This window comes from Vipera berus (genome assembly GCF_964194415.1).
Source record: "Vipera berus genome assembly, chromosome: 3".
Lineage (NCBI taxonomy): Eukaryota > Metazoa > Chordata > Lepidosauria > Squamata > Viperidae > Vipera > Vipera berus.
Window position 1 is genome coordinate 44,321,618 of NC_138204.1, and position 19,966 is coordinate 44,341,583.

The 19,966-nt window shown below is 38.8% G+C and overlaps 1 protein-coding gene across 1 annotated transcript in view; it reads left to right on the top strand.

Annotated features, from left to right (window-relative positions):
- Window positions 1-1,946: 1,946 nt before the first annotated feature.
- The window catches only part of SLC26A9 (solute carrier family 26 member 9), a gene marked incomplete at its 3' end in the record, with an annotated part of 44,034 nt that continues 26,014 nt past the window's right edge, over window positions 1,947-19,966 (top strand). Inside the window, exons 1-6 of the mRNA XM_081323667.1 lie at window positions 1,947-2,086; window positions 6,472-6,611; window positions 7,485-7,595; window positions 8,014-8,189; window positions 10,083-10,247; window positions 12,357-12,509. Coding sequence (XP_081179793.1) covers window positions 1,962-2,086; window positions 6,472-6,611; window positions 7,485-7,595; window positions 8,014-8,189; window positions 10,083-10,247; window positions 12,357-12,509 — 870 coding nt within the window. The 5' untranslated portion in view covers window positions 1,947-1,961. The remainder of the gene's footprint in view (window positions 2,087-6,471; window positions 6,612-7,484; window positions 7,596-8,013; window positions 8,190-10,082; window positions 10,248-12,356; window positions 12,510-19,966) is intronic.

Genomic DNA, 19,966 nt, shown 5'->3' on the forward strand with positions numbered 1-19,966 from the left:
CCAGTTTTGCCAAGCAGATATCCCCCAATTTTTTTCTATCAAGATCTGATATTTGAAAATTATATATCAAGTTGACATTAGTTAATATTTTTATTTTTCCCCAACCTTTTTCAGAAGCTTGACATTTTGTGATGAATTCTATTTCACAGTGATTTTTTTAAAATTGTGTTATGTATTGGCAAATGATTGTTATACAGGGCATTTGTTAAGCAAGTCTACCTGTGCTGAATTATCAGAACCAAGGAATTTTAGCTTGATATCCTAGCAATAAAAAAAATCACCTTTAAAATAAGAGTTTATCTAACTTTGTTGCCATTAAAGGCCATCTTCTTCTGCTTAAAGAATGTATGATGTCAATCTCCATCTACTCCCAGCCTGTTGCAAATTCAAAACTTGTTTTCTGCTTCAAAATTGCCATCTTCCATCTAAGCAATGTTAGACCTTTTCAAGTGAATTCCTTGCACACTGCCTTCTCATCTAATGACAACTCTGATTGGCTACAGAAACCAGCATATCCCTCCCTGGTCACTACTCTGTGCAACCATTTCAATTGGGTGCCAGGTTCCTATGTTATCCACTGCTCAGCAGCTGCCATTTTTAATTATCTTGTGGGATGATCCAACAATGCACTTTCCTTGTCCCATGTTTTCCCAACCTGTTTAAAAGTGTATTTCTCCTTTCAATCCATACATTTGCCTTTTGTGGGCACCAATTTGGTGTCTACTCAGGTTAGATAAACCATGGAGTAAAACCTATGAATTGGTAAAGAAGAAACAATCCCTAAAAGGTAAAGACAGGCAGACACTGATTATTGCCTTCCCTGCTTGGATGGGAAAGACACAAATAAAAAAAAATGTGTGGTAGACCTAACATGGACTGACTGATTCCACTGCCAACCCAATGTCTAATAACTGTGGCCCAGTTGCCAAGCACCCAATGTGTAGTCATGTGACCATGTGTGGGGCAACCATCAGACCAAATCTGGGTGGCAGGTATCTTCTAGGTAGGTCCATCAGAACTTCAAACGGTGGCTAAGTTGAGGACTACCTACAATGCAGAAGTGCTCTCTGAATTTAACTATGTGAACTGTTTCTCCAGTTACTTCATAATTCTTTTCCTAATTGTTTGCCCATTTACAAGACACCTAAATACCTAAGCATAATACTAAAATAATCACCTATATCCTTGTTCTATTTTTGAACATTTTCTCTTCCAACTCCAGCTTATCATTATGCAAAAGTGTTCTTTTCCCCTCCTTTGATCCTTTTGTTTGTATTAAGGCCTATACCTCAAGGAGTTTATTTATTATGTGCCACTGGTAACACCTTGATACTGACACAGGACTGGTTGAGCTGGATTGATTGGCATTATTATCATTTAAATAGGTCAAATTGTTGCACTTCTGTGTTGTCCTTCATTCCAAAGCATATTTACTGAATGGAAGCTCACATACTAAAGTTCTTGGAATGGCTGCTCTGAATATAACCAGAATCATCAAGGCACTGCTTTAGAAACTTTGGAAGTTTCTAGTTTATGTGTGAAACATGAGTACAGCAAACACTAATCCCATTTTCTTCATGATAAAACCATGGTAGAGAAAACTAAGAGACTGACCCAAGACTAGCAATAGAACATCAGTGTCATCACAGCAATATCATCACTGTGATGCTCAGCAATTGGCCATGTGTGTGTTTTTTGAACCTGCTCTTCCTCCCACACCCTTTAAATTCCAGGAGGCCTTCCTTAAGGCAGTGATTTCTCAAGAGAGGCCCAATCCCTGGCTTCTGCAGAAAGGGCAAGGACAAGGGGCGGGACTTGGAAAAGAAAATCTAAAACCCAAGTTAATGGAGATAAGGGTAAGAGAAGAAAGCTACCCATTTTACTAACAGATCTTCTTTTGATGATGCTCACTTCCTTCTACAGTTGACTTCTTTGGGGGTAAAAGTTTTCATGAAGCAAAAATGATTGAAACTCGGCCACGCTACATCATCAACCGTCCAGCTTATTCTAGCAACTACTTTGATGAAGAATTTGACAGGAAAAGTAGAAGTTATCCCCTTGGAGAGAAAATAAAGAATCTTTTCAGGTAAGTGAGATATTATAGATTGTAAAACAAACATGCTCTCCAGATTTTTGGATCTCCTAGCCCTTGATGGTAAATGCATTAGTCCTCTAGAATTTTTTCAACAGATATTGTAAAATTTAGCATCAGATTTTGGTTTGTACAATCCAAAAGCAAAGACATCAACTCTCATCCCAGCAATCTTTTCCAGTAAATTTAATCGCAGATATTTTTCCCCAATCAATTCATTCAGAATTTGCAGTCAAAGGAATAATGCAGACTTACCATCACAGGTACCCAATCTTAAAGGCATTGGAAAGATGTGGGAAATAGTCCCAGTTTTCTTCTTTTTTGATAAGACATTGTTCAGTAAAGGACAAGTAGAGTATGTTTCCATTGCCAAGGCCAAGTAAGATTAGACTAGGCAAACTATGCAAAGAGGAAAATACAAAATTACTTTTCCAACTTTCATCAACAGAACGTCATAAAGGTTGTAGATAAGGGAACTGGCTGTACTAATTCAGTGTCAACATACCTTCCATTTACCTTTATTTGTTATTGAGTAAATGATGCTTCTTATTAGAAAGAACAAAAATATTGTTTAGTAGCTCCTAAGAAATTTTTCATATATATGTATGTATGTATGTATCTTGCATATACAGACATGTACAGACACACCCAATACATTACAGGAATACTTTTAAAAAGTAAGCGATATTGATGAACAAAAAGACATTTGTGCAAACTACAAAGCCCTTTAAAATATTTTTAAAAATCTCCTGCCCTTTATTATTTCAAAGCAAGTTTTAAATTATTTTTCCCCAAAAATGCTTTGTGTTTCAGGGCATGGACATTTTTACATTTAGTTCTTTTCAAAAAATGTGGGTCAAAATACATAAGAAAATTTCCAAGCTGTATTACAGTTTCTTAGTGTGGTATTATTTCTAGTTCACCTGAAGAAATGAGGTGTGGTACACATAACAAAATAAATGACCTCCTGTCTTTGCCCTGAAGCCTACAGTCTAAAAGGCTATAAGGAAAAGAGGAGTCTCAGGCAAAAACAGAGGTCAGAGCAAAAGGTGAGTTTTGATCAGTCCATCACCAAAATTAGCCATGCAGCCTTCTGCTATGTGACATCTATCCCACCATCCATCTTCATTAACCCAGCCTTTCAAATAAGAAAAAAAAATCCTTTCCATTAACCCTAATTCCTGGTAATACAAACTTGGCTTGATCCCTATTTTACAACCAGGCATAGACAAATAAATGTTTACATTTGTCCTTCATACTTAATAAAATATTTTATATTGGGGATATCATATGCATGCCTAGTTATCCTCTGAGTTTTCAGCTTTGTTTTAAAGGGAAGAAAGAAAATACCCATTTTAATGCAGAATAAAAGTACAGAATATCGATAATAGTATAATTCAGGTGCGAGAAATATGAAAGTAACAACCAGATTCTGTAGCAAGAGCATTTTTTATTATTATTTGAATAGTATGCTTCTACTGTTGTGACTTGTGTGCATGTCATTGATGTAAGCTTTTGCTAGATGTCAGTTAAATATAGGCATAACCGAACTAGCTTTACTTAAGTAAACTAGATGCATTACTTTAAACTACACAGCAATTCTCATGTTGACTTTAGATTTGGGTGGCACCCAATGTGATTGAATGGTCTCTTAAGTGGACAGCGATGGAATTATGCCAAATAAATAATTGCTTTCTGAATGATCTCATAGATACATGATCAGAGCTACTTTAGATTCTTAGTCGAAAAGAACCCATTTTGATAGCAAATGTACAACACACCTCTTACGTTTGTTACATTAATGCTTAACCAAAAGAATCAGTAGCTTAATTATTGCCACTTATTACCAATGTTATAGAAAATTAAAAGCCTGACAGCTTTCATGTTTAACCAGGAAACCTAGTTCAGGTTGAAGGACTTCTTTAGCTGTGATTAACTCCTTATGCTTTCAGAATTAACTGTTTTTTGTTCAGCTTTTTTTCTGAGGATATTTATTCATCGCTGGAGTGATTTGTGCATAATGGTTTCTATGCAAGTTTGGCATTTGTTTAGTATAGAAACTGATTTACTTCTCTTAGTTCTCTAACAATAGGATCACATTGGTGGAAATAGACTTATATTGTGTGTATCTTATCTGTGAGTTGTAATACTCTGATCAGCTCTGCTGAAGTGCCATGTTGGACTGCTGAGTCAATAAGAAGCCTATCTTGCATACAGATGAGATTAAAGAGAAGGAGAAAACAATCATCTTGAATTCATCACTGATTTATTAAAGCAGCTGGATTGAGATTAGTATTTTATAGTGTGGAATTTAATCCTGGAGAATAATAGACTTCCTCCACCACTACTCCCTTATTCTAATTTATACCATAACCATTATATTAATGCAGCACTTACACTGAATTAAGAGTTACAACAGCTATCATTAACATTGCTGTTACAATATCACTGTTTCTTTACACCTTAAATTTAAATACTATACAGTAAAGGATTTTGTAATGATCCTATCTGTGTGCAATTAATGTAGTAGAGCAGTAAGCTATTACTGGAATAAGTTATAATCCTATGCATACTAACACTAACTATGTAATGGAGACCTGTACTTATTACTGTTCTGACTCAGTCCAACAAATTCTGGGAAGAAGGCTGTACTAAAGTAACTGAGTTTCCTTTGAAGTAAACATTGACAGAACTAGGCTGTTAAGTGCTGTTATATCCAATTGATTTTGTCTGGTCCATTTCTGAAGAAGGCCATTTAAGACTATTTTGTACTCTTAGCTAATTTGCTGAACATGTTGTACTATGCTTCCTTGAATTGATAATATAGGAGTTTATTAGAACAATTGATCTTTTATTTCCCAGTAATAATATAGGAGCTTATTAGAACAATTGATCTTTTATTTCTCAGTAATATCTTAGATATAACTGTTTTGCTAAATTTTGATTTGGTTTGAAATTTTAGTATGGAAAAACAATTCAAAACTTAGCCCAGATATGATATTCTCTGGAATCTGATGAAACATGGATTCAGGGCAATATATATAATGTAATGATAATTATGAATGAGGTTGAAGGTTCATTCTCCAAGCTTGTGGATCGATTTCAGAATGTTTTGTTATCAGGCTAGGTAACATCTTCAGCGGAGTTTAGGGGATGTCAATGTCAGTGTTCTGTTTATAAGGGCTTCAGATGTGGGTGTATCGAGTGAGGGTCTTGTCATTTGACACACCCAGACCTGAAGCACTTATAAACAGAACACTGACACTGACATCCTCTAAACCAGGGCTTTTCAACCAGTGGTGCGGGTACCACCTATGGTACATTGGCACCTAGCAGGTGGTATGCAACCATCCTAGAAAAGTGGTAGCAGGGGAGGGGAATGAGCTCAACCAGTGGTAGCACCACATAAGCCTTAGCGAGAGACAGCTGGAGCTGCAGGGCTCAGCAGAAGCACCAGGATCAATGCTTCTTTGGGGCTGTCATGACTCAGTGGAAGTGCCAGGATCAGTGCCAGGCTCCAGCTGGAGCTCAGTGCTGATCCTGGCGCTTCTGTTGAGCCCAGAAGAAGCGCTGATCAGCTGGCATGTTGCAACATCTCCAGGGTCTTGTGATTTACATTCAGATGCTTGGCAACTGATTCATATTTATGACGGTCACAGTGTCCCAGGGTCATGTGAAGTGACCAAAACTTGCTGCAACCACCCAGCAGACAGGGGGAATAAAAACCAAACGCCCCCACCCCACCCCCACTGCCAATCCTCAACAGAAATGCTCACAACAATGAAAACTTCGGGCAGGAGGAAGAGCGCCACCAGGCGGGCAGGCAGGTGTCTTGCTCGGCTGTGGCTTGGGGGGCACTTTTTTCAGTGCTATTGTAACTTCGAACAGTCACTAAGTGAACTGTTGTAAATCGAGGACTACCTGTACTTCATCACTTTTTTCCTTTCTTTTTTTTTTTTGGTTAAGTTTTTGATACCTTGCTAAGCAACTGGTGGTACTTGGATGTTGCCATATCCTAAAAGTGGTACAATGGGTGAAAAGGTTGAAAAGCCCTGCTCTAATCTCCATTGAAGATGTTACCTAGCCTGGTAATGAAACATTTGGAAACCAACCTACAAGCTCGGAGAACGAACCTTCACCCTCATCCGACACCCTAGCTACAGATATTCACCACTATTGCATAATTATGAATAATAGGAGAGAGGCAGTTTTTCCATTGTGCCTTCTATGATTTATGCCAGTGCTGTGTGGGTGGTGAAAACAAACCTGAAATGGTAGCTCTTTGTTCTAGCTGCATGTTTTGATAATGAATAAATATCTGCCTTCCCATGTTACAGAACAAACATCATAGTAAATATTTCCTATTAATGTCTTTTCAGATGTTCACCATCTAGACTCAAGCTCATCCTTTACAGTCTATTTCCCATACTTGTATGGCTTCCAAAATACAAAATCAAAGATTACATTGTGCCTGATGTCCTTGGTGGAGTAAGTGCTGGAACTATTCAAGTACCTCAAGGTGAAAAAAACTTGCCTTTCCCATATTATTCAAACATTACTGGGTAGATTCATGTAGGTAATATGGATGGATCTATATGAATTGTTTTGTAATGTCAAATATATTCACTTCTAATTTTTTTGTAATTTCACCCTTATCCTGGTTTTTGTAGAATTCATCCCCAACATCTATCACTGTTCTGTTATTTTGCCTCACCAATAATTAAGGTTGGGCAACATACAGATTTGCAATCACATACCGTCTATACCAGACAAGTCAAACACAAGGCCCGGGGGCCAGATCCGGCCCGCGAAGTGGTTTCATGTGGCCCGTGAAGCCATCCTGGAAACAGTGAGGGAACGGCCCCCACTGCCTTGGCCCTGGCCCAGAGACCCTCCTTCTGCCAGAGACCCTCAGATCTGTCCCACTCCTGCCCAGGCCCCCATAGGCACCCTTGATGCGAACGATGTAGAGCTGGCCACGCCCACCAAGTAGGCCATATGCACTCTAGCCATGCCCACCCAGTAGGCCACACCCACCCAGGCCATATCCACCCAGCCCCCTGAGGGCAACTGCAATGCTGATGTGGCCCTCAATGAAATTGAGTTTGACACCGCTGGTCTATACGCTAATTTTCATTGAAACTCTGTAACAAGCACCAAGTAGATAAACACCAAGCAGACAAATTATCCCAAAAGACTAATAGTGGCACGTAGTATCATGTTATAATTCATTTCTGAATAGATCTATAGCTCCTTCCATAAAATATTCATCACAAGATGAGCCCTGGAAAGCAGATCTTTTCATGCTGAGAGTGTCATATTTTTGCATTATGTGATCTTGAGTGTAATTGTAGGAAGGAAGATTTGATATGTTCTTCATGTTTGTTTTCAGGCATGGCTTTTGCTTTGCTGGCCAACCTACCTCCAGTCAATGGGCTCTATTCTTCTTTCTTCCCTTTGATTACCTATTTTTTGCTAGGAGGTGTTCCTCAGATGGTCCCAGGTAAGGTTTCATTTTCCAGTTTAATATTTATTTATATATATTACATGTATGTAATCCTAGTGAATGAAATTATATTGTCTGGGTGTTTTTTCTCAGTTTGCTATCTCAAATGCTTTCATGAAACAACTGTAAATTATTGGTTTCTTAATTATGATTAAAGCCAGAGTTGAGTCAAAGAACTTCCTTTAGAGTGTAATCAATTACCAATTCACTACTAACTTATAAGCAATCCAGATATATTCAAAGGACATTTGGTTGTTAATTAAGGGTTTTAAATCTAATGTACATTGATGGCATCAGGTTGAAGAAGATTGATCTATACAAACCTGGAATTGCCAGTTATTTACAGACTAGTTATAATATGAGAAGGTACTCAGCTCAAAAATGTAAGATAAGTTTCATATGTGTTTCCAAACAGGTACATTTGCAGTCATCAGTATTATCGTAGGAACCGTCTGCCATGAACTGGCTCCGGATTCTGAATTTCAATATTTTAACCACACAGCCAATGAAATTATGGTTAACAATACAGCCATGGAAGCAGCCAGACTGGAGATCTCTGCCACCTTGGCTTGTCTGACAGCTTTAATACAAGTAAGAGTTCTTTGCATACAAAACTATAGGAAATGTCCGTGTGACCTACAATTCCAGTGACTGAATGTCCAATAGGATTTGCAACCAGAGTGGGATGCATATGGATCTCAAGTTTATGCTAAATTACAATTCCCAATAGCCCTCAAAAACATGGCTAATATTAAATAATACAAGGAATTGTAATTTATCAACAACTGGAAATCTACATGTTCCCCATCACTAGTTTTATTGTCCTTATCTGTATTCCTTCACTGCATACTTTTATGTACTCTATGCAATGTGCTTCGTCTTACGAGAATTAAGGAAGTATTGAAATCTGAATTCTTCCCTATCTTGACTGAAATATAGTTTTAATATTTGTTGCATAGTGGGAGATCTATCTATCTATATGTCATAGATAGATAGGCAGATGATAAAAATAATGAGGAGTAGGAGGAAGAGTAGGAGGAAGAAGAAGAAGAAAGAGAAGGAGGAGATGGAGAAGAAGAATAGAACAGAACAGAACAGAGCAGAACAGAACAGAATAGAGCTGGAAGGACCTTGGAGGACTTCTAGTCCAGCTCCGTGTTCAAGCAGGAGAACCTATACCATCTCAGACAGGTGAATGTCTAGTCTTTTCTTAAAAATCTCCAGTGATGGAGCGCCCACAAATTCTGGGGGTAAGCTGTTCAACTGGTTGATTGTCCTTACTGTCAGGAATTTTCTCCTTAATTCCAGGTTGCTTCTCTCTTTGATCAGTTTCCAACCATTGTTTCTCGTCCTTCGTTCTGTTGCTTTGGTGAACAGCCAGACCCCCTCTGCCTTGTGGCAGTCCCTCTATCACTGCTATCATGTCTCTCCTATTTCTTCTTTTCTTTAGACTAGCCAAACCCAAGTCCTGTAGCCGTTCTTTGTATGTTTTAGTCTCCAGGCCTTTGATCATTTGGTTGCTGTTCTCTGAATTTTTTTCAAACTCTCAACATCTTTTTTGTGATATGGTGACCAAAATTGGCTGCAGTATTCCAGGTGTTGTCTTACTAGGGTTTTATAAAGCGGTACTAATACTTCACGTGATCTTGATTCTATGCCACTGTTTATACCCAGGATTGTATTAACTTTTTGAGTTGCTGCTGCACACTGCTGGCTCGTGGTCAAGTGATTGTCCACTAGGACTCCAAGGTCCCTCTCACAGCTATTCTTTTAAAGCGAGGTCTTGCCCAATCTGTATTTTTACCTTTGGTTTTTCCTGCCTATATGTAAGACTTTGCTTTTCTCCACACTGAAACTCATTTTATTGGATAAGACCCATTGTTCAAGTTTGTCAAGATTTTTTTGGAACCTGAGCTTGTCTTCTGGGGTTTTGGCTACTCCTGTCAGTTTGGTGTCATCTGAAACTTTGATGAGTTCCCCTTCTATTCCCTCATCTAAGTCATTTATGAAGATATTGAAGAGTACTGGGCCTAAGACAGAACCTTATGGTACCCCACTGCTTACTTCTCTCCATGTGGATACAGTGCCATTGAGGACTATTCGTTAAGTATGGTTTGTCATCCAGCTACAGATCCATCTGGTGGTGATGTTCTCTATTCCATTTTTCTCAGCTTACCAAGGAGTAGGTAATAGGTAGTAGGAGTAAGAGAAGAAGACAATACATCAAAGGTTTTTACATTAGAACAGTAGACATGGAACACAAATTAATGGGGATGTTCTTTCCCATGTTTCATAGCACTTAAAGATTGTGTGACCCAGGAATCCTGTCTTCCATATGTTCAAAAAGTCATTCAAGGACTATCTGTAGCATATCTTTCCACATATCAGTGGTTATGCCATTTTTTTATTATCTGCAGTCTCTTTCTCTGAACAATTCTATTTATTATTGTAATCTGACATGCCTGACCATCTGTCTGTCCATAGATATGCCTGGGATTTGTGCAGTTTGGCTTTGTAGCCATCTACCTTTCAGAATCCTTCATTAGGGGTTTCATGACAGCAGCTGGTCTACAGATCCTCGTCTCGGTTCTCAAATATATCTTTGGTCTGAAGATTGAAGCCTACACAGGACCCTTTGCCATTGTCTATGTAAGTGAGGCTGATACTATGATTACTGTTGTATTGGGTGTACAATCACTGGGATCCAGAGTAGCACACAGATAGCTGGCATTTGTCAGGGGCTACATATGATTGAGGTAAGAAAGAAAGAAAGTAAGTAGAACCAGAGCAAGATAGAGATTTATTGAGGAAAAATAAAGGCATTTTCCTTACATTCTATTTATCTTTGATTCTCCACAATTATCTTCTCTAACTTTCACCAGTTTAAAAATATTCAAGTGAAATTTTGACTCAATTACAAAAATTGGGAGTTTCACTTATTTCCATATAAAAGTAAAGGAAAAGGTTTCCCTTGTCCAGTTGTGTTCAGTTCTAGTGGGTGGTGCTCATGTCCATTTCTTAGCCAAGGTTGCTGGCATTGTCCGAAGACACTTCCGTGGTCATGTGGCCAGCATGACTAGAGGCCAAGGTACATGGAATACAAAATGGGGAATTATAGTCAGGGATTATTCCCCAAAGATAAATGCCCACTGGATGGACCCAGAAAGAACCAACTTATCAGTGTCCTCTGTAGGAGCAGCAGGCTAGAGGGCAGGATGGTTTCAGAGTGATTCAGTCTGTATCATGACACAAGCTCCTCCCCTTTTCTATATGTACCCCTATGTTGCACTCATAACCCAAAGGGCAGAGCTTGCTACGTGATATTGTGACACTGCTGCCACCATTCTGATGAAAGCAGCAAGAGCTTATGGAGACTGCTGCAACTCCCTCTACAAAGAGAGGAATTAACGAAAGTATAATACAAAATCATTAATAATGGCGATGAAATAGTTTCTTCTTACTTCAAAACCCAAGTAACTAAACTATATGAGAATCAAATATTTATGAAAGAAAATATTATTGCTTTTAACCAATAGGATGGTTAAGGGGGCTGTAATTAAATTAAATTAAATTGATACATATTCATTTCCAAGGTAGCAAGTTATTTAAATTTCTCGTGTTGACTGAAAGCTACCCAAGAGGTTGGACACAGTGGTCTGTAATAACTAATACTAATGCAGTTTTATTGTCCATTTTCCAAGAAAGTATAATTATTTGTTTATATTTCTTCCTTATGAAAAAGAATTGATTGCTTATTATTAGCTACCATATACTGTATATTATAGCAAAATAATGGAAAAGGAAAGTCCAGTAGCTAATAACGGGTGAAAAAAAGCATTGGTTGAAAAATTAACATAGCAACAAAATCTTGAATAAACATTTAAATGATGTATTAATGGCATCTCGTGTCTACTATTTAGAACACAATAACTATAGGGTACTTCTGTTTTTTAAAAAAATTGAGGGAAATATTGAATATGGTATTATAGTGTATTTACATTAACTTCCAATTATTTTACTTTTTGCTCTTGAACAAAAATTGTTTTCTGAACTTTTTGTTTCTCTGTTCTTTGATTTTTCCCCCCATTATTTTAAATATTTGTTGATAACATTATTTTTAAGTGTTGTTATTGTTGTTTTAAATAAAAGAAAGAATAAAGTTTGAAACCAAGAGAAAAAAATTAGGATTCCATTGTCTGTCAAATCTTATACCAAAATTTCAATTTTATTATATGAATTTTTCCCAAATTACCGCAACAGAACAAATAAGCAACATTTTGCCTGAAACCTGTTCTCTTTCTGGGCAACTCTTGAACCTTAAGACCCCAAATGCCAAGGTTTTTGCAATATTAAGGAATGAGCTTACAAATAACAGACAGTTACAATTAATTCTAGTCCATTTTAATTATAAAGGATTAGGAGAAAGCCCTCATAGAGTTTTGGAGTTTCTCAGTTACCTGTTGTGAGCCTCGAATTTTCTGCTAAAGTCTCAGCAGGATGTTCAGGTTAGATTAAATACATCCTGTCTGTTCAGGCCCTGTTTACTGACCTTTTAATTAACTCAGAATTGGCTACTGTCAGAACTGCACTTTTTTCTGTTGCTTTGAGTGTTGGCTACCACTGCAAAATGCAGATTTATAGGTTAAATAATGGTTCCCCAATCTTTACATGTTGACTAACAAACACTATGGCATACTTTCCATCCTAGCTGACACGTTGAAAAACCTCATGTTCTCTTTTTCTTCTCTAATCCTCCAGACCTTTATTGATATTTGCAAAAACCTGTCGAAAACCAATGTGGCTTCTCTGGTGTTTGCTTTGATCAGCTCTGTGCTTCTCATCATTGTGAAAGAGCTAAATATGAAATATATGAAGAAGATTCGAGTCCCAATTCCCATGGAGATCATTATAGTAAGTAGCAGTTACAGATGTTTTCATTCACCTACTGGTACTATTTTCCTTGGGATTGGTATTGTTCAGAAGCAGAGACAAATTGGAAAAAAGAGAACTTTTAAGACTGAGGTAGCATGCCTTTTTGTTGTTCATTTTAGGAAATGCTGATGTGATTATAAGTAAAGTGCAGTGCATATGGCAATGTAAGAAGACTACTTAGCAACAATATTTTGTACGGTAATTTCAGAACTTTCATAGATAAATAAAAATCACTGGACAATGAGATTCCTCTTGCTCACTTATATTTTATGGAGGCACCTAGATATTGAAAGCAGCCATCCCAAATATATTGCAACCTAGATATGTTGAACTCCGTATTTCCCAGCCTGCATATTTGTTGTAATTGCCGTCTGAAAACTATTGTCAGATATGGGGTGACTTTGGTCATACAAGATAAAGCATTGGCATGCAGAGGGTGATCTTGATTGACTTACATTTCAATGAATCCAGGTTCAACATCCTTGAACTATTCAGTAGAAAATGTACATGCAGGTAATACAGCTTTATTCTAAAGCATTGAAATATGATTTTTAAAAAAGTATAGTAAGATGCTTACATGTCTCTGGTACGTGCTGACATCCAGGGAGTATTGGTGTAATTAGAGCTGTGGGAAATGCACAGATTTTGGCAGACAATGTCTTTGGTTTCAGTTTGCAATCCATCCAGAATTACATTCCTGTGAAATGAGCATTGCTTGCTACTATGGGAACCTCATACCCAAATTTTCCCTGTTCTGTATGAAAGGCAGTAATGGATACAGAATAATACTGTAGCAAAAAGAGTTTATGGTAATTTCAATAATTATAATTAGCAAAACAGTCACTGATAAAATGAGTATTTTGTGGAAACTATTCTTATGGTAGTAAACTCAGAACAAGAGCCCAGCAAGAACTTTTTCTTGTAGATACAGATCAAATGTAAATCTTGAGATCTAAAGGGTCAACTATGTTAGCCCATGCAAACACCCTACCTGTTTAAAACTTAGATCGTCCTCAGATTCTAGCACTATATTCTGATTTTGCATATTGGGAATTTGCCTCTGTAGGCTACTTTGAAATTAGTGTATATATAAATTGCACTATTATTCTTTAATTACTTTGTTAAATATGGAATACCCACTCCTATCATATTAGATATTAAGGAGGCACTATATACCTTTACTGTCCATATACCACTGCTCTGAAATAACCAAGCTGAAGTGAAGAAGGCAAAAACATATAATTTATTTTTATTTTATTTTTTATTTTAATTCCATTTATATCCCGCCCTTCTCCGAAGACTCAGGGCGGCTTTACAAACTTAGCAGTAGCCTTCATTTTATGTATATGCCTGCTTATTAGGGCTTTCACACACACCCCAAGCGGCATTATTACAAAGTCAGCTTAATTGCCCCCAACAATCTGGGTCCTCATTTTACCTACCTCGGAAGGATGGAAGGCTGAGTCAACCTTGAGCCTGGTGGGATGCGAACCTGCACTAATTGCAGGCAGCTGGTGTTACTTAAGGAGGCATTAGCCCACTGCTCCACCAAGGCTCTTGAATGAAGACCAACTGAGGTAGATAGGCAAAAACACAATGGAAACCTGATGTAAATCCTAAGATTGACACACAGTGGTTATACAACACCATCTATACAAAAATAACATAAAAAAATAGAAAAGGAATTGAATTCTAAATTAAAAATATGCACTCATGCCTATAGATCAAGGTGAATGAACTAGGTTAAAAGAAGTGAAGAAAGAATCAAAAGCTGTGCTGCTGTTTGGTTACCACATAACCAAAGAGAATATGGGGATTATGGAAAGTGGCATTAAGTAGATGGGGTACTTAAGGAGTTTGGGAATAAATTCTGCCAAGCTTGGTTTTTCAAGAAATTCCTGACTTGCTAATAAATTTGTCCTTTATAAGGTGAATAAAGGCACCAAATGTTCCTCTATCCCTGAAGTGGTATTAATCAATGGGAAACTGAGAAATTAGATGCTACAAGCAGTGCTTTTTTTGTAAAAGAAAAAGGTGCCGGAACTCACACGTCATACAATCCGCCTTGCCTACCCTACAAGGTTCTATCCAAAAAAGGTGCCAGAACTCCATTCTGAGCGTTCTATGAGAAAAAAAGCCCTGGCTACAAGAATGTTGGGAAGTGGCTATATAAGGCTAGGGTATTATTATTCGTTCAATGCGCAGTCAGCCAGATGTTTAGACTGGATTTGGCATTTTATCGACCTACAGAGTCCTTTCCAATGACTTGGGAAAGGAAGATGTTGTTTTCTAGTCTAAATAGTAGTAGTATATACTATAATGTGGAATCACAGCTACCAGCTCTGTAGCTGGTGTTGGTCTTCATTTGCATCAAATTCTTCCCAAGAACCTAGATCAGGGGTGTCATACTCAATTTCATTGAGGGCCACATCAGCATTGTGGTTGCTCTTGGGGGGCCAGGTGGGTGTGGCTAGGATGGGCATGGCCTACTGGGTGGGCATGGCCAGCTCGACATCACTTGCTTCAGGGGTTCCTGGGTAGGACTGGGGTAGATCTGAGGGTCTCCAGCAGAGGAGGGTGGGACCGGGGCGAATGCCGAGACATGGTCCCTCCCACCCTCCCACCCTCTGTTCCTTCCTTCTTCCCTTCTTTCCTCTGTTCCTTCCTTCTTCCTTCCCACTCTCCATTCCTTCCTCCCTGTTCCTTCCTTCCTCCCTCCCTTCTTCCCACCCTCCCTTCCTTAGCCTTCTCATCTCTTTCCTTCCCCCACAATCAGGAAGGGGTGGTGGGAGGGGATGGGATTGCCAGGACTAATATGCTGCTGCTGGCCATTCCTATACTATGTGGGTGGGTGGGGACGGTCCCATTGAAAGGGATGCCTCATGGCTGCAAGGCTGGAGATGCTGGTGTGGGGGGTTGCTGATCTACAACCTGGTTGCATCCATCAAAGCCAGAACACACTCAGCCTAAGATCCACTGGAATCAGCAAGGAGCTGCCCCACCACCTCTGTCCTGCCCTCTGGGTGTGCGCACAGGAGACGGCCAGTGCCGGCATCATGGTGAAGTCAGCCTGCAGGGCAAGACAGCCAGCAGGGATGCCGGACTCTACTTGTGCGCACACCCAAGGGATGGGGTGGAGCTAACCTGTGGATTTAAGGCTGAGTGTATTCTGGCTTTGATGGATGCAATCAAGTTGTAGATCAGCGCCCAACACCCCCCCCAGCACCTCCACCCTCGCAGCCAGAAGGCATCACTTTCATTGGTACAGACCTCCCTCTCCACACAGGATAGCAAGACCAGCAGCAACATGGCAGCGCTGGCAATCTCTCCCCTTCCTATCTACCCCTTCCTATCAATTTGGGGGGGGGGATCGGCGCTACCTGGGAGGCTTTGCCAGAGCTCTGGGGATTCGGCAGAGTGGTCAGGAGCTCCAGAGGGCTCCGCGGAGGCTGGGGGTGGGGTGGGGCTCTTGGGGAGGGATTTTTAAAGGGGAAGAGGAAATTGACTGGGGGAAGATTTTAGTTTCTCTTTTCCGGAGAGACAAGCCAGGAGGGAGAGCGAGGTAAGAAGTTTATTCTCTGGAGAGAGAATAAAAAACCTTTTTGCCTTCCTACCTCGTTCTCCCTTCTTCTGGCTGAGAAACTAAAATCTTCCCCCAGTCAATCTTCTCTTTCCCTTTAAAAATCCCTCTCCAAGAGCCCCGCCCCACCCCCAGCCTCCACGGAGGCCTCTGGAGCTCCCAACCTCTCTGCCAAAACATCAGAGCTCTGGCAAAGCCTCCCAGCCACTGCCAATCCCCCTACACTACACTACACTACACTTCCTCTCCACTACACTTCCTTCCTTCTCTCCTTCTCATCTCTTTCCTTCCTCCATGCTCAGGAAGGGGTGATGGGAAGGGGAGAGATTGCCAGCACTGCCATGTTGCTGCCGGTCTTGTTATCCCACATGGGGGGGTCTGTCCCAGTGAAAGGAAAGCCTCATGGCTGCAAGGCTGGAAGTGCTGGTGGGGGTGGGAATTGGTGCTGATCTACAACCTGGTTGCGTCCATCAAAGCCAGAACTCACTCCACCTAAGATCCACTGGAATCAGCAAGGAGCTGCCTTGCCACCTCTGCCCCACCCCCCGAGTGTGCGCACAGCAGACGGCCAGCGCCGGCGTCCTGGGTGAAGTCAGCATGCGTGACAAGACAGCCAGCAGGGACACTGGACTCTGCTTGCACGTGCACAGAGGGGCGGGGCGGGGCTGCCCCTTGGATTTAACACTGAGCGCATTCTGGCTTTGATGGATGCAACTAGATTGTAGATCAGTGCCCTGTCGGCCTGGGCCAGGCTGAGGTGCAGCGGGCCAGTCCTTCGCTCTTTTCAGAGCAGGTCCCCAGGCCAGATGGAACCACATGTCAGGCCACATCCGGCCTGCGGGCCTTGTGTTTGACATGTCTGATCTAGATATAGTAATGTATCCTCATAGTATATGCGTGGATTCAAGCAGTATCATCCTTTTGAATTGATACAGGGAAATTTTGTCAATGTGCAAATTGAGAATTGTGGTTGTTATGATTGTTCAGTCTCTTTCATGTATAACTGAAGGTGCTGAAGATACCTAACACTCTTTTCTCCTACTTTCCCCACAACAACAATCCTGTGAGGTGGGTTCGGCTGAGACAGAATGACTGGACCAAAATCACCCAGCCAAATTACATGCCCCATGCTGGCCTAGAACACACAATACCCTGGTTTCTAAGCAAGACCTTAATTGCTTCACAAAACTGGCATTTCTTAAACATATATTTTTGACCTGAAAAAGTAGGTTTTAATAAGCTCAGATGATAAGAAGGATTCTTACAGCAGATAGGATTCATCTCTTAGCAACTTGAAAACAATGCAGTAATTACCAGAAACCAATCTGGATAGATCAAGTCTTACCATGCAACTGTTATCAGAACTTTTGTCTAAGTATTTCTTTATTAAATTGAGGGCATGTGCTAGGTACAATATAACCTGATTTCAGCAAAGCATTTGACCAATTTACATATTAATAAAAAGACCCTGACTGTTAGGCAGTCAAATAAATATAGACTGAGTGCATGTCAAGTATGTAGATAGTGCAAAAATCATAGCTGATGTGTTCATATTTATGTTCATTAAAATTGATAGGTATATTGGCTTGGAGCTACACATTTCCAGCTTTCACCTTTTATTCCTCAATATTTTTAATGATTTGAAGGAAAAGATGAAAGAAATATTCCTCAGATTTACAGGCAATACAAAATAGGGTAGGGTAATTAATATTCTGAAAGACAGAATTCAAAATGATGAGATTTAAAAAAATAATTTAGTAAGCATTATAGTTTAGCAGATAAAATCTAATACAAACTAAAAAGAGAGAATAAAAAATAGAAAATGCAGAAAAACAAAAACTAATAATATAGCAAAGAAAAAAAGAAACATATAAAGAAGTAATTTTCCTTTTCATTACAAGTGATAAAAATACTCAGAATTTATCACCTTCTCTTAAAATACAAAAAAAAATCTCTTCATTCCATATTTCAGTTTGTATCTATAAACAGATCCATATAACTCTTGTCATTCAGTCCTGGTCAGCCATTAAGTCCATTAAGGTTTACCAGAAATAAAATAACTATTTTAAGTTTGATCAAATAAACCCACTTTATGTACCTTTCTTTACTTTTACAATCTTGATCTTCGATCCCATTTAAATAATGTTTTGTAGTTTATTTTCTTTTCATTTTTGTTTGGCCACTTCTCACAAAATTCTTTGAAATTTTAATAGTTCTTTTTTGTGCTTCAATATAAGAAAATTGTACAAGTTTTGATTTATCACTTTTGCATCCTTTTGACACCAACCAGTTTCATTTGTATATCCAACGTAGCATCTTTTCTCATACCACTCTTTCAGTGATAAGGTGATATATTTTCAGATCGACTTTCAAAGTAATCCCAGTCCCATGCAATAAAATTTATTCTTCTCCCACAACATCTCTTAAAAATAATAGCAGTCATTTTTAATGCCTGGATACATTGCTCACAATAATATTGAATATGTCCAGTGTTAAAGTATTTTGCTCCATCGTGTGTTAATAAATCAAATATAAGTGTTCTTCTCCTTTAATTGTAATCTTTAGATATCTCTGGTTCTTTATGATGTCCAATGTTTAAATTGCAATATTATCATTTTTTTCTTTCATATATTCCAAATAATAGCATCTTCCCATGGAAGGATACCACAACCAATTTCAAAAATCATATTTCAGATCTATCTGTCTCCCCAATTTGTTCATCATTTTCCAAAATCAACATTATAATCACCCTTTTGCAGCTTATTCCATCTAGTTGTTTGCTTTTACTCAACTCTTTAAAATTTCTTTTGCTGGGTTTAAAGTGAACTTGCTCAGTGTATGTTATCAAACTTGTTAATCAGAAGGTTCTCTATAGCAGAAAACCAGTTAAAAAGCTATTTTCAAAGGTAATTAAGAAATGAGGTTCAGCAGAGTTTTTTATCTATAAAGCTGCAATGAGGCTGTGAGCTTAGCTGAAAATTGCTCAACTCCCAGCTGCTCCACTCACAAACCAACCATAGAAACTTTAGTTCCTAAACTTTACTCATGAGGAGCAGCTGTCTGTGGGCAATCTCATGATCTCTCCTTTATCCAGAGAGATTTAGCAGCCAAAAAACCCATTCAGCCGCTGATCTCACCACAATACTGTCTTCGGTCCCTCAGTGATGTTTGGGTCACCATGTCCTCACCTTTAAAATGATGATGATAGGTTAGTTGAATGAATTGAAATCATAAAATAAAATTTAGCAGGGAAAAAGAAAGCTATCTTCACTCAGTTAGCAAATATTTGCAACTAATAGTACTTGTGAAAAAGTTCTTGGACTAGTGTTATGTAGGAGCCCATAGTGTGATATGGTTGCAAAAAATGCAGTTTTTAAACTGCATCAGCAAAGCTATAGTTTGCAGATTAATTTTCCTTACTTTCCTATTTAGGTGAATTGACTGAAATGGTGTAATGGTGTAACAAAGCATTAATATATATGCAGAAGTCATTTTTAGTACATGAGAGATTTATGCTACTACAATATATTTTTATTCATTTTTCCTATAGCCCTTTTTAAAAAAATGAAACTAATGAGCAAAGATTGATACTATGGCAGTCTTGACAAGGTAATAAATACTCTTTTCAATAAAGAAGAGGAAGTAAACTTAACTCTTCTTCTTTCATATAAAGTCATCAACTTTTATGAACCTTGGAAGAGAGAGTGCATGAGGTTCTCGATCACACCACAACATTTCATGAACTTTGAGTAACAATTCATAATATAAATTGAATCCCTTTCAAACGTATAAGCTATTACATGCATTATATTCTGAAAGAATGCAGTTTCAATGTTGATTAACATCACTATAAGAC